This window comes from Syngnathoides biaculeatus, chromosome 5 (genome assembly GCF_019802595.1).
Source record: "Syngnathoides biaculeatus isolate LvHL_M chromosome 5, ASM1980259v1, whole genome shotgun sequence".
Classification (NCBI taxonomy): domain Eukaryota; kingdom Metazoa; phylum Chordata; class Actinopteri; order Syngnathiformes; family Syngnathidae; genus Syngnathoides; species Syngnathoides biaculeatus.
The window spans coordinates 23,430,739-23,445,829 of record NC_084644.1 but is presented as its reverse complement, the minus strand read 5'-3'; the positions used below and the strand labels follow the sequence as shown (position 1 = coordinate 23,445,829).

The window sequence follows — 15,091 nt, the reverse complement described above, 5'->3', positions numbered from 1 at the left end:
GTGTTCTTTTTGCCTTTTGTAAGTCTTTTTCAGCTGACAACCTGTGAGAATTCTTCAATGTGGATGGTTTTATGTCCCCTGCAACCTTTTAGCATTGTTTCAAAGTGTCTTGTCTTGTTTGTCAATTAACAAAATCAAACATACCCACGGGCTGCACTCGGGCTGAATATGGTGTGACTTTTAGTGGTTCTTACGGTCTCTTTTGCATCTCTGGTGTAACATAATGATGAAACTCTTAAGCACCATTTTCCTTTAAGAGCATGCTGTTTTTTTTTTTTTTCACCCTGACAATGGCAAGGTAGTGCTGATCAACTGTTAGGTGTCACCTTGGTCTCATGTTCAACCGTGAACAGCATGAATTTTTTTTCAGCTTTAACTGTAATTGAACCAGAAAATGTATTGAGGCATTGAAAAAAAAAAGAATTCTGACATTGGCTTCATTTTTAGAGAAAAGTGCATTCACAGGTTTAAAGAAGGTAAATTAAGTTCACCTGGAAACTGCACGGCCCATTTTAAGTACATCCTAAAACGTCATTGGAAAACCGAAAATCCCCAGCGCTTTGAGTCGTGTTTAAAAACAAGCAACCATTCACACCTTATAAACAGTGTTGAGTCGTCACTGAACCTCACATTTTCAGAATGTGATAGGAAAGCAGAGTGTCCTTAGAAAACCCAGGGGGGCCCAAGTTCTGTTTGTGACCCAGGGCCAGTATATCATCCTACCCAGCAGCAATTTAACAGTTCACATAAAATAACCAGACAATACAATCTCCAGGTTTTAATGCATGAAGATCAAGACCAGCATTGTGTATTTATTCAGTTAGAGCAGATTTAAAGTAGAAAATAAAAATGCAGGCAGTATTCTTTAGAAGCCAACCAGATGCCAGAATATGCTTGAACATGAAATTTAAGATGCAAAAAAGTAGATTCTGCTTTTCAAACCAGCATTATATAGAAAGGAGTGTATCTCGAGCAGTGCTTGCACACGTAATGCATGAGGATGCAACTGGACAAAATACACAATATCCCTTTCAATCTTGAGTACAAGTAAAAGAAAAAAAAGATAAGGCAGTCAACACAGGTTTAATCTTACGTGTAAAAGAAAAATTGCCATTGGAGCTAGCGCATTTGAAAAGACTGTACAGTAATAACCAAAGTCCCCAACTGCCATCTGAGGACAAATCCGGAAAGGCGAAAGCGGACGAGACGTTTACAATTCACAGCTGAACAAGAGTCACACTTGGAACTGCTTTAGTTGTTTAATCGTCAGTCAATAATCTTCTCAATCTTGCAAATTCAGTCAAAAACAAGTGTTTCCCCCCCCCCATCCTTATGATAATCATCTTCATCAGTTGATGTGGAAAGAGCTGAAAAGGCAGCACGGTGTGATCAGACAGACTTTGTCTTTAAACATTAGTAGGACAGAAATACGAACATTCTACAGTTATTGCCTCTGGTACTGGTGCGTGAGCACATCAACTGATTCAAAAAGATACAAGTTGGTGCATTCTATCATTCAATGGCCTAATGCAGTTTGTTTTGGTCTGCACGTGTGGCTCAGTGGCAAACATCGGGCTCCCTTGCCAGCAGCAAGGCCAAGCTTGCACTCCCACAATCCATTCCCTCTCACTCACTTCCCTTCAAGAACATTCTCAGAGACTCCTTTTGTAAGGGGCTGAGGGCGCTAGAGAAAGATTCTAGCTGGAGACGAGGCAGCCGAGCGCAAGAAAGCCTTACAGTAATACAAGTGCCATTTATAAAAAAAGCAAAAAAAAAAAAAAAAGAGGGGGGACTCTATTAAGCAGAAGCAGATTAAATTTTCCTTCAAAATAGGATTCATTTTCAGCAAATAGCTCCTCCCCCCGCGCACACACATTTAGCGACAACAACACAAACATTTTAAGTATTGGGCACAAGTCTTTAAAAAAAACAAGTACAACAAAAAAAACATGCCCTTCCAGGACAACTGTACAAACATTTTTAGCAATCCTGAAAAAATATTTACATGGATACTTCTTCCCCCCCAAAATGAATCATTAAGTCCAGCTTTGGCACTCCTCTACAAGCAAGCATCTACACAACACGTCAGGGAACAGACAGATGAGCAGACGTCCATCCTACTTTGTGACCGCACCACCGGCATGGGGATACGACCCCACTTCCACTTTTGGCATCTGTGTCTTACGTTGCCTTCTTTGTAGCTTTTGTATGGACTCACATCATCTGGAATGAGATACAAACAGGAAGTAACGTCACATGTTACTCATCTTAGCTATGCATGTATACATATCACACCCCACTTTTTGAGCTGCATGCCTGTGGCGATGCTAAGCTAGTAGACGCAAAGTCATCAGCGCATTCTGTGTAAGGATGGCAAGAACACAAAGAACAAGGATGCCAGCACATTGCGCTGCATGCATAGAGTTGCGCACAATGCCGTACAGATACAACAAGGGAATGGGAAGAACAGTTCATTGGTAATGATGCTATTTGCCCAAAATTTCCTTTATTGATAAGTTTTGGCATTTACAAAAAAGGAAACCTCACGATAAAATCATTTCAGAAATGAGTTAAAAACAACAGAAAATGAGTCTCTACATCATTTGCATTGCCTTTGATGGGAACATCGCCCCCGTCTACATACGTCTGATACCCACAGAGACATTTGAACCTAAAATTTCAAAATACTCACTGTATGGAAACTTTGAGCCACAATTACGATGAGCCACATCCGAGATGCCAATAATTATAATTAAGAACCACTGTTCCAGTCAACAAGTTCCACGTGGAAAAGGTAGATTATGTATTCACATTAAGGTATGGCAACTGCTGTGCACCCAAGGGTGTAATCACATTGACATTTCCCCACAAATAATATTTAAGACGTGAAATAACAAAATGATCAAGACTGAACAGTGAACAGCCTGACATATATGTCCAACAAATGTTTGTCACTGATCTACTCAGATCTAATTTCACAGTAAAAGGAACACGTCATCATTAACTGCACTGGCAGCACCGCCTCCCTCCAATAATAGCACGGTTTGTATGCGTGTGTGTGTGTGCTAATGATGGTGTTGTTGTGTGACTGTCAATCATGTCTTTGGAAGGACCAATCACAGTTAATTAGACACAAATAACTTCCTGGGTGGATGAGAGTGCAGCTGCGGCATTTTAAAAATGACTGATTCATCATTCGTGGCCACAGCCAATCACAGACTGTTCTTTCTATTGTGGGTCATATGAGGATAAATTCCTCTCTGCGTGCAATCTAGTTAAAAGCAGTAAAACGCTAAAGCCAAGATGGCAGCAGTGAAGCAGCACCACATGTTAAACACATACATTATGTGTACTACATGTACATACTGTGCTACCGTGTAGACATATTTATGACCATATGGACATCTTTGTACTGACATACCTTGACTGTACCCCCAGTATTTAAATAACTCAACGCTGGACTGACAAATCAATATTTATTTTTAGCTTGCCTCTTGGATGATGACTGTAGTTTAAGGTACTCGTGTTTATACAGAAAGTCAATATTGGACTCAGGCTATGCTAAGCATGCAGATTTTCTCTGGCCAAAATATTTTGTGAAAATGCTGGGAATATCTGCGGTTCTGCGGATTAGAGTGCATCTACATATTATGTCCATATGTTTACCTCTATGCTTCTTGCAAAAACATTTCCATTTTCTTTGTTTCCACCTTGTTAGAGTTGAATCATCCAACACAACCATTGTAATTTATCATCCCTAATTTATTTCAATTCATCATCGGACACAATGCAAATCCGAATTTACGCTGTTCTTTTCCAAAGAAAGTGGAATCTACCAAATACAAACCTCCCAGCTTTATTTTGTTTGCCAATTAAATCTCAAGAGTAGACTAAAGTATAATTTACTTGCCATCAGCCCGTGACCCTCCCAGGTTGCTCCAAGGTCAAGACGTCAGCATCCGCTGCCAGTCTCTGTCTTTGTAATCCTGTCTCACTGTCTTCCCCCACAGCCACTGTCACCTGAACCCACCTACCAAAAAACATAATATGCAAGCTTTAACAATGACCTTTTGTCAGTTCTGGGATCTGAAACTGAGCTGATGCAATAATAAATGACATCATCCTTCAATGAGGGTGATCTTCAAGAGAGTGACGGAGATTTATCATTTTTGTGATGTTTCAGTTAGTGGATCTCAAGATGCAAGTGTACCTCCTTTGAATTATGTGAATTTAGAGACCGGGAATTGAGGATTCCATCCATTTTCTGTACCACTTATCCTCCAAGTCTGAAAATGTTTGAATATTGGACCTACTCAGACACCCACCTTCCTTGTTCAGCAATATTGGAAGTGGCCTGGCCCAGGTCTGACACACTGTGAGTGAGTTTTTCAGTCAACCACTGTACTGCGTCTGGGTTGGACATCTTGGAGTTCTCCGTTGATGCTGCTTCTGCTATTTTCTCCTCCACTACACCAAGGTTCGTAGGGTTAAAATTAAACATGAAAACTGGACAACGCACGGTATGATGATCCCCTGTCACATACCTTTTCCTTCCATTGGTACACTTTGCTGTTGTCTGTCAGAGTCATCCATCTTCTGCTCTTGTCCCGATTTCTGCTGTTCTTTTTGGCTCTGGTAAGGTTCCAACCAGTCCAAGGTCTCACCGTTCTTAAGGGCCGAGCGATGTTCCTTAAACCAGCGGACAATGTCAGTGCGGCCCAGGCTTGTTTGCCCCTCCAGCTGGCTGTACTCTTCAGGCGTTGGCCACTGGGTCCGACAGAACATCTGCCAAGATGGGTCAGAGGAGCAAAAGCAAAACATTACGCATCAGCTATTCAATTTGGTTTTGGAGAATGTGGTTTATCACATCGCGTTTAGTACGGCACAGTATCCCCGATCAACCAAGTCATCAAAAAGTGAATTGAAAGTCAGAGTAAAAAATTATTACCTCTCGCAGCAGAGTGAGGGAGCCACTTGGGATGTGAGCAGGGCTCGTCGAGACAGAAAGGATGGGAGGATGTGGAGAGGAGGATGACGAGGATGAATTAAGGATGGGAGGAGAAGCGGAGACAGACAAGGTTGGAGGATGAGGGGACGAGGCCGCAAGCATAGGAGGGGAGGATGAGGATGACGACGAAGAAGAAAGGAACTGTGGGAGAGCCGATGATTGGAGAATTTTCCCATCGTGCTCGCGATGAGACGAACCATTGAGCAATACGCCAGGCCTGTCGCCTTTGTCATCCGTGTTCTTGGTCACGCTGAGCAACGCCTTCTCCATGTTGTCCCTGAGCGCCCTGCGCTCAGAAAACCAGCAGTCTACCTCGGTCTTGGACAGCCTGGTCTCCTGGGCCAATTGGTCTAAAGCAGAACAGAGTTCGAGGAGTTAAGTGATTTGCTTCCACTTCAAGCTTGGAATACCGTTCATCTCTGCGGGGTCATCGTGTGGAGTCAAGAGACTCAATGTGATAAAAAGCATTGATGCTGTTCTTAAATATAATAAATACAATTTGATTGAATTACTGTTTCTAGAAAGAAAATAATATGCATTGTCTAAAGATCTTAGCAAAGATAATCAGATGATTCCAAGCCCAGTGCTCAAGAGCCCTGAATTCTTTGGGATTTCATCACGAAGACACAGCATCTTTTCCAAACATCCACAATATATAAAGTGAATTTTGTTAAAATGGTTTGTTATTTTTTTTTCCATGGAGTTCAATGTAACTATGCTACGGAATACGCTTCCGTACTATGTACACTAAAGTACTTCAAATAAACATCGTGTTGATAGATTATTTCCTTGTTGTAAATGGTTCTTGGTTATAAATATTTTACCAATGGAAAGCTCATTTAATACCATTTTAAATGGTGCAACGTTAGAAAGGAACATGGATTTGTGGGATGAGCAGCAGAGCAGTGCAAAATTCTCTTTTTTGGTGGCACACAGCTTTTTCTGCTGTAACCAATTTGCTCATTTGGTAGATTGGATGATCGTAGTTTGAAGAAACAAGACATTGGCAATTTAACAATCTGGAGCTTCGGTAGCATGTGGAAGAATCATACACAAGTCACAACAGCCTGGCCCCTCCTCAAGCTGATCACCATCACTAGTGTGGGCTCCCATCCCATAATGCAACCAGCATTTGTCACAAGTCAGCCAAAGTGGATGTGTCGGTCACTTTGGCTTGAACGACACGCGGTCCAGCTAGGACACCTTGTGCAGTGTGGTTGAGGTCAGACCATTTCATATTCTCCAATCCCAAATTCTGGACATAGTCTCCGATCAACCTTGGTCTGTGAAGAGGATAGTTTCTTTCGGCTTGTCCCTTTTCTGGGTCACCACAGCGTGTCATCTAGGATGAACGCACATATATATCTCCTGCTCTGTGAAGAGGATGTGGGGGCATTTTTTTTTTTTTTTTTTTTTTTAAATCTTGCAGGAGCGTTTGGTCCCTGACTGTTGAGATCTAGGGTTGCACAATCTCATCTACATATCTTGTATTGAAACTTCCTATAATAATCGTTTTTCTAAGGAAGAAGATGCGGCTTCATATTATCACCCTGACATCACCAAAAGATGTCACTTTATCAAATATTGCTGTGACTTTTTTGTTTTTGCAGAAAATCAGCTTGAAGATGCCAAGTCACACGAGCACTATCTAATCAATCACCTGCTATACAGATTCTTAAAGGAGACATCCACTGCACTGACCACTATAACAGGGCCCAAGTTCGTGCTGGGGGTACCAGAACTTCAAAACAAGAGTCAACGGCACCAACAAAACAAGCCGTTTGCTGCTCCCAGAAAAGATTTGGTAAAGTTTAATGAGCGCAAACCCATACAACAAAGCACTGTTCTGCTCATCCCAAAAATGCATCTTCCTTACAAGTGTAGTACCATTAATTAAATGCACTTTCCAACAAAGACCAATTTCCAAGGCAAATTGTAAAATAATATATAATGTCTCTGTCTCTTGAGGGAAATAAGAAGAAGAATCAATCTACCAAACACAAAGTTCATGTTAGTTTTTGTGATGTCAAAAGCACAAGCATTGCAAAACAAACAGAGCCACTCACATATTCTGATTGTCATCCCCGTGGGGGTTGGGGGGTTGGAAAAAAAGCTCTTCTCTATCCAGTAATATTTGTTTGGAAAAAAAATCTTGGGGTTTTTGTGAATTTGAAACCAATGTACTCTCTTCACTTTTGTCACCAACGTTTCATTACTCTTGTAAAAGTTCTTAGTCAACGCTTTTATTGCCCGAGCACAGCCCCACATAAAAAAGTGACAGTAGAGTTGTACCAAGCTGAGTGTCTGTCGGACTACTGCTTCTCTGGAAACTCTCCTCAAGTGCATTTAGTTGCTCCGAGGACTTCCCCTTCACCCGCTCCAGCAGCGGGAAGTGGCTCGGGACTGCTTTTCTCACAGGTCCATCTTTAGTTACGGGAGTCACATCAGCTTTCACCAGCAGTGGGGGAGGAGGAACACCTTCAACAGGAAGAGACAGAAAAATCTTTTTCATTTTTTTTGTATAAACTGCAACTCGGCTCAGACAGTGTTTGCATATAGAGTAATGTATATTCAAACCACATCCAAGAGCGACAATGATTTGTCTGGCAAACGATAGCAACTTAATAAAGCAGCATATCCTTATACAAAAGTGCATAATTATGCATCGCCATATGCATCTTGCCACCTCCTCAAAGCTCCTTTTGCAACACCATGAATACATGTTTTAAGACTGTCAAGCACAACATGTGTTCCAAAGCCCACATCAGCAAAGCTGGGAGGACTTGGGACATTCATTGTACTCTGCACCAATGTAAACATGACAACTCTAACTTGGGTAAAACGCAGTCTATGAATCTTACGCTCATAGTTTGGCAAGTATGTTGCACTTAAGAGACATTTAAGAGAAATATGTAAATGTATTTATGGTATTTGTGTGTAATTTATGACGGCGTTGTGAGATTGTTAAAATGGGCACATTATATTCTTCCATCCATCCACCCATCCATCCATCCAGGCTCTTATTTTGGTTAGATGGGATCAGCAAATCTATGCAAATCCTGCACACGGTGTCCTAGCTGGCCCACCAATATTAACGACCAGTAAAAGTAGGTGGTGTTGCCATGGCAACAACAGCGACAATATTCTTCTGGTCCAAAATCAGTACGCGAAAAAATTTTATGACGCTGTTATTTTAAGACAGGATTGCTGCGCATTGTTGTTTTAAATGTACCTTTAGAGCTTTGAATGAAAACTTAAAGGTCCAAGAAATTCGGAACTTCAGATGTGAGACATCAAAAATACCTTTGAGATTAAGGAGCCTTTGTTCACTGAACCACTTCTTAATCTCTCCTCTGGACAGCCCGGTGGTCTCTATCAGCCTGTAGATCTGCCAAAAGACAAGAAGAAGCACGTGACAACTAAGGCCTTTTTTTATTTCAGTAGCATTGATTATTTCATGTTCCCACCTCTTCTTCCTCTGGGAAAGGACACTGCATGTAGCTGGACCGGAGCACTGAGAGCTGCTCGGCTGTTTTGTTGGGGTCTGCGGTGAAATTTAACACTTTGGGCGATGCCATCTTGGATGTGGCGATAGGCGCAGATATGGCTTGAATGATGGAGGGCCGTTTATTCTCTGAGGCAGTAGAGGGTGAGGCCAAGGGGCGTTTTAGTGACTGGGCAACCTGTGGAAAAGATGGGAGGCAAAGGCCTCGAGTTGAATTCGTGCTTTTACGTTTCAAATTATTTTTGCTTCTGCCCGATGTTTTCCTAATTATCAAGACTGTGACTAGACTAGACTAAATGTCTGAGATGAAACATCTGTTCTTAGCACCTGGTTAGCCAAGGTGAGTGCCAGTGGTGCACATGTGACAGTAGAGCCGTTGGCAACAGGAGTCAGCACCAAGCTAGTCTGTCCCACGAGCTGACAGGGAACGGACTGGAGAACTGAGGCCGCAGGCTGCACCGATTTGGATACTGTGGTCGTTACTGATGATGGATTGGCGGATGACTGAGTAGTAAGATGAGGCGTTACAACTGTGAAGGTCTGAGGCACAGACGAGATTGTACCATTGAACATCTTCTTTCGTGCTTCCTCCACCTGTTATGAGAGAAATGTAGGCTACATTCATTAATAAGAACTTCAATTACTATTACGTCCCATAAGAGTGTGTCTGACTGTGACTGTCTCGAGTGGCCCTCCAACAACTTGCATAAATATAAATTTGATTTTTTTTGTACCTCCTCCGGTGACCAGGTAATACCCTGTTTAAGCCTCTGTGTGGTGAACCACACTTTAATTTGCTCCTCTGGATGTTTTGAGACTGCAGTCAGCCAAGAGAGCTCAGCTTGTGTCGGGTATGGGAATTTGTTGAAGGAAGAGATGAGGGTCAGGTTGTCATCCAGAGAAGGGTTGTATTTGGTTGTGTTGAGGGGAATAGCGATCTTTGGCACCTGAAATATTAGTCAACAAAACATACTATGACACTATAGTCAATTTCCAAGTTTTAATCATGATATTTTGTACTGCATGTTCTATTTGCTGTAAACTGCAAATAATATGTATAATGCGTGCTGAAATAAAGTCAATGGCTATCTTGTCCTAGCATGAAATCAGAAGCAGCTAACTGGTCTTGACCAAACATAATAAAATTCAGGCGGCACGGTGCCACAGCTTTAAACTGTTGGTACCACATTTCTGAGAACCAAGGTTTGAATCCTGCCACCGCCTCTGTGGAGTTTGTATGTTCTCACTGTGCCTGTGTGGGTTTTCTCCGTGCACTCTGGTTTCCTCTCAAAACCTAAAAACATGCAACATTAATTGGACACTCTAAATTGCCCGAGGTTTGATTGTGAGTGAGAGTGGTTTTTTGTTTCTATGGCCCTGCAATTGGCTGGCAACTAGTTCAGGGTGTACCCTGCCTCCTGCCCTAGGATTGGCTTGAGTACTCCCGCGACCCTTGTGATGATGAGCGGCTCAGAAAATGGGTGGATAACAAAATGCACCAAAAGAACCCAAAGTCATTCATTTACAATATCTGCAGACCTCATTGTTACACTTTGGTACATTCAAATGTGTAAATTAACAGCTAGCAATCGCAAATATTCATCATCATTTGCCAATGCCAATTCACATTCTGGAACATAACTGTTTTCATAAGAATAGGGGAGACCCTGGCAAACTGGCTAACTCAAACTCAGACGGCACTTGATGGATCATGCTAGTTTACGCTGACAAAAAACAGATACCATTCCAGTAAGGTTTTCAAAATGTATAAAAATCTCTAACTGAACATTGTGCACTTTGGACACTGAATAATACAGTCAAAGGTTGGGAATCTGTGAAGAAGATGTGCCATTTCAAATAGACTTGACTACTGTAATGGTCTTCTGACTGGACTCCCCAAAAAGAACATTAAACAGCTGGAGCTCATTGAGAATGCTGCACCTCGGATTCTAATCACTACAAAGAGGTCAGAGCAAATAACTCCAATTCTAAAGTCCTTACAACAGGCTTCCAGTGAGGCTTGGGGGGGAAAAAAGTAATACATTTTAAAAATATATCTTCTTTTCCTTTCAGCTTGTCCCGTTAGGGGTCGCCACAGCGTGTCATCTTTTTCCATCTTAGCCTATCTCGTGCATCCTCCTCTCTCACACCCACTGTCCTCATGTCCTCCCTCACGACATCCATCAACCTTTTCTTTGGTCTTCCTCTCGCTCTTTTGCCTGGCAGCTCCTTCCTCAGCATCCTTCTACCAATATACTCACTCTCTCGCCTCTGAACATGTCCAAGCCATCTAAATCTGCTCTCTCTAACCTTGTCTCCAAAACATCCAACTTTGGCTGTGCCTCTAATGAACTCATTTCTAATGCTATCCAACCTGCTCACTCTGAGCGAGAACCTCAGCATCTTCATTTCTGCTACCTCCAGTTCTGCTTCCTGTTGTTTCTTCAGTGCCACAGTCTATAATCCGTACAACATGGCCGGCCTCACCACTGTTTTATAAACTTTGCCCTTCATCCTAACGGAGACTCTTTGTCGCATAGAACACCAGACAACTTCCGCCAACTGTTCCACCCTGCTTGGACCCATTTCTTCATTTCTTTACCACACTCTCCATTGCTCTCTACTGCTGACCCCAAGTATTTGAAGTCATCCACCCTTGCAATATCTTCTCCCTGGAGCGTCACGCCTCCTCCTCCACCCCTCATATTCATGCACATATATTCAGTTTTACTTCGGGTAATGTTCATTCCTCTCCTTTCCAGTGCGTGCCTCCATCTTTCTAATTGTTCCTCCACCTGCTCCCTGCTTTCACTGCAAATCACAATATCATCTCTGAAAATCATAGTCCAAGGGGATTCCAGTCTAACCTCATCTGTCATTACTACTGCAAACAGGAAGGGGCTCACCGCGGATCCCTGATGCAGTCCCACATCCACCTTAAATTCTTCTGACACCTCAACGGCACACCTCACTGTTGTTCTGCTGCACTCATACATGTCCTGTACTATTCTAACATATTTCTCCACCACACCAGACTTGCGCATGCAGTACCACCGTTCCTCTCTTTGTACTCTGTCATAGGCTTTTTCTTGGTCTAGAAAGACAATGTAGCTCCTTCTGACCATCTCTGTATTTTTCCACGAGCATCCTCAAAGCAAATAATGCATCTGTGGTACTCTTTCTAGGCATTAAACCATGCTGTTGCGCACAGATATTTCTGTCCTGAGTCTAGGCTCCACTACTCTTTCCCATAACTTAATTGTGTAGCTCATCATCTTTATTCCTCTATAGTTTCCACAGCTCTGAACATCGCACACACACACACACACACACACACACAACACACACACACACATTTATTTATTTATTTATTTGCTAACCACTCGTTCACTGTGCCAGCTACATAAAACCTATTATTTATTAATAACAGCTAGGCCTGTGATCATATTTTTTTCTGGACCATATGTTGTCCAGACAAATTATTTCTGATGATGATACACCAATCCATTTTCTGACCCACCTATCCTCACAAGGCTCACAGGAGTGCTGGAGCCTATCGCACCTATTTTTGAACAGGAGGCGGGGTACACCCTGAACAGGTTCCCGGCCAATCCCAGGGCTCTTATACACAAACAACCATTCAAACTCACGTTAACACTTACGGGTAATGCATTTTTTTGTGATATAGGAGGAAACCGGAGTGCCTGGGAAAAAAAAAAACACAAGCTGGCACAGGGAGAACATGGAAACTCCACACAAGCGGGGCTAGGATTTGAACCCCAATCTCAGAACTGTAAGGCCAACGCTGTAAAGCTGCTCCACTGTGCCGCCTATATAAGCAGATATATAATATAAATGAAATAGTCATTCATTGTTAAAAATATTGGCACCTCAAAGGGTACACCTCAAGGGTGCCAATATTTTTTGATTGAATAATGAATGTTTTTTTTGGGCCAAATTACCGTCATCATGGAAAAACGTGATGCCCTAGGCCTTTTTCACTGTATATGTACTGCATCCTACCTGGGTGTAGTTTACAGGCCGCTGCAGGGAAGGCATGATGTGAGAAAGGCCATCAGCTTTGAGGAGAGTCGACTCTGGGATGATTACGGTCCCGTTGACATTGAGTGCTGTGATCGCTTTCTTAGTCAAGTCGGGGTTGAGTTTACACAAATGAGGCTCCGTCCGTTTATTATCTGAAGAGATTGCTTTTTGTTTCCCGATCTTAAATGCGGTGGCTTTGCCTTGGGGCACAGTGCCCTGCCCCTCTGCTTTACTGGATACAGCACCAGAACTATTGTAAATAACTGCATTGTTACTGCTGCCCTCTATTGTCTGTTCCAAGATGGTCTGATTGTTCATTTTGATGCGTTTAAACTTGAAGTTGCTTTCCCCTGGGTGATTTCTATCATTATGTTCTGTCAGGGAGTCAAACTTTTTTGTGTTGAAATTACAGACAGCACACAGATACAGTGGGTTGAGGATGACGTTGGGGTGGTTGGCATCCACATGTTCTTTGAATGTGTTGAGGTTCTGAGTGGAAAAGGTACAGTACTTGCACTCATAGCCCCTTTGCTGTTTACATGAAGGCTTGGAACTGTCTGATGACTCAGATGTTGGAATGTCAGGTGCTGCTGAGGAGTCAGAGGTCTTCCCCGTCAGGTCTAGGTCAACAGATGGATCAGTTTCCATAGCATCCTTCTCAGTGTGGTTCTCAGTTGTCTGACAGAAGATGACACGCATGACAATTACAAATGTGATATGGCAAGAGATTCAATTTTCAAATCAGTGGCTCATGGAAAACAATACATTGATTCATGCATGACTATGTTCTGTATAGTAGATACCCCAAATGACTATTGTGGGGGTGGAAACTAATATGAATAGTCCCTTCTGTACAGGTAGGGTATTTAGATTAAAAGAGAATGTTCATAAATCATCATAAAATATTTATAACTGGCTGGAAGCAAGGCATTAAAGACGTAGGACTTTAATATGGTACCTCTTCATTATCATCCAACTCCACCATGGTCTCTTGTGGTCGGATCATACAGGGGGTGGAAGCCTTCCGCCGGCTAGACATGATGATGATGAATAATGAGGGAGGGCTCCTTGCACTTTTTACTTGGCCAAATATCCTGGAAACTATGACTGGGGAAATAGCAAGACAGGACAACTGCCCAATGTTGCAACTTGCAAGGAGGACTGACGTACTGTGGACGGGTAAGACTTTTTGAACAGCGGAGCCACCCCTGGGTCACGATGAGTGGCTCCAGAGAACGGAGCAGTAGAGGGTGAAGTTCTGAGCTCGTCGCGCTGACAGTGTCAGCTCCACAGCAAGATGAGGTCATGAAAATGCATGACAGGACACCACCTGGACCAACAAAAAGAATATCAGCCTGTACCTTCACGGGAAATAGTTGTTGCCAGATACATTGCTACCCAACAAGTCAGGAGAAAGCATTCTATTTCTTAAATACTATATGTTTGGTTTGGTACATTAGCACAGCATACAGTAATGTTCTCATAAAATCCATGTTACAAACAAGCCAGACAGTTCTGCCCATCTTGCCGTGTTTGAAATAAAATTAACTGACTTGCCCTGCGTTTCTGTCAGCGTGTGTAGGTGGTGTGGCATTGGCTGAATAATGTGACATCCACAAGTTTGGCAGAGCAAGCAATTAATTAATTACAAAAAGAACAGGAGCCGGACACTGTTTACCTACGTGAGCAAAGAAGGACATCAAGTGGTTTGTGTTCTTTCATCTTGGTACTGTATTTGGACCGTTTATTACAAGAATAAAACAATCTTTGTTTGAGAAAAGGATGTGATTATTTGCTGTTGACCAATTAAGTTCCATATCACCGTGGCTATTATCTAAACCCTAAAATGGCAATAATTAAAAATTGGATTAAAATCAGTTACATTAATGGTCTTCAAAACATTTAACGTTTGGTAGAATGGGGTCTTATGGTTATTCTTTTGATATTCTAACATAAATGGATCAGACACTTGGAGGGGCATTTAAAGATCATTTAAGTGGCACGGTGGAGCAGATGGAAAACGTTGGCCTCACAGTTCTGAGGTCCCGGGTTCAATCCTGGATCAGCCTGTGTGGAGTTTGCATGTTCTCCCCGTGCCTACGTGGGTTTTCTCCAGGCACTCCAGTTTCCTCCCACATCCCCAAAACATGCAACATTAATTGGACACTAAATGGCCCTTAGGTACGATTGTGAGTTCGGCTGTTTGTCTCTATGTGCCCTACGATTGGCTGGCAACCAGTTCAGGGTGTACCCTGCCTCCTGCCTGTTGACAGCTGGGATAGGCTCCAGCACTCCCCGCAACACTTGTGAGGATAAGCAGCTAAGAAAATGGATGGATGTTTTCAATAAAAGACGGGTGTAAAGCTCTAACTGAATAACAGACCACAAAATAACCAGAGGGGCCAAAGCAGAGCAACTAAAAGTTTAAGTACGATGACACTATCAAAAAGCTTTGTACGTCTATTACAATGGACATTTGAAGCGCAGAAGGGAATCATGCATGATCAATGGTAAAAATTCACAGAGCATTTTCT

General features: G+C 42.5%; 1 protein-coding gene across 6 annotated transcripts in view; it reads right to left on the bottom strand.

The window, feature by feature from the left end:
* Positions 1–798: 798 nt before the first annotated feature.
* The window catches only part of LOC133501059 (zinc fingers and homeoboxes protein 2-like), a 35,343-nt gene continuing 21,050 nt past the window's right edge, over positions 799–15,091 (bottom strand). For 5 of the 6 annotated variants that reach the window (XM_061820484.1, XM_061820486.1, XM_061820487.1 and 2 more), the window contains 12 exons: positions 13,516–13,887; positions 12,537–13,235; positions 9,248–9,460; positions 8,841–9,107; positions 8,476–8,691; positions 8,312–8,396; positions 7,301–7,486; positions 4,949–5,358; positions 4,545–4,785; positions 4,326–4,467; positions 3,911–4,030; positions 799–2,223 (listed from right to left, as the gene is read on the bottom strand). In XM_061820484.1, the coding sequence (XP_061676468.1) occupies positions 3,913–4,030; positions 4,326–4,467; positions 4,545–4,785; positions 4,949–5,358; positions 7,301–7,486; positions 8,312–8,396; positions 8,476–8,691; positions 8,841–9,107; positions 9,248–9,460; positions 12,537–13,235; positions 13,516–13,596 (2,658 nt within the window). In that variant the 5' untranslated portion in view covers positions 13,597–13,887 and the 3' untranslated portion in view covers positions 799–2,223; positions 3,911–3,912. Of the gene's footprint in view, positions 2,224–3,906; positions 4,031–4,325; positions 4,468–4,544; positions 4,786–4,948; positions 5,359–7,300; positions 7,487–8,311; positions 8,397–8,475; positions 8,692–8,840; positions 9,108–9,247; positions 9,461–12,536; positions 13,236–13,515; positions 13,888–15,091 lie in introns of all 6 variants that reach the window. The other variant, XM_061820488.1, reaches the window with a different exon arrangement.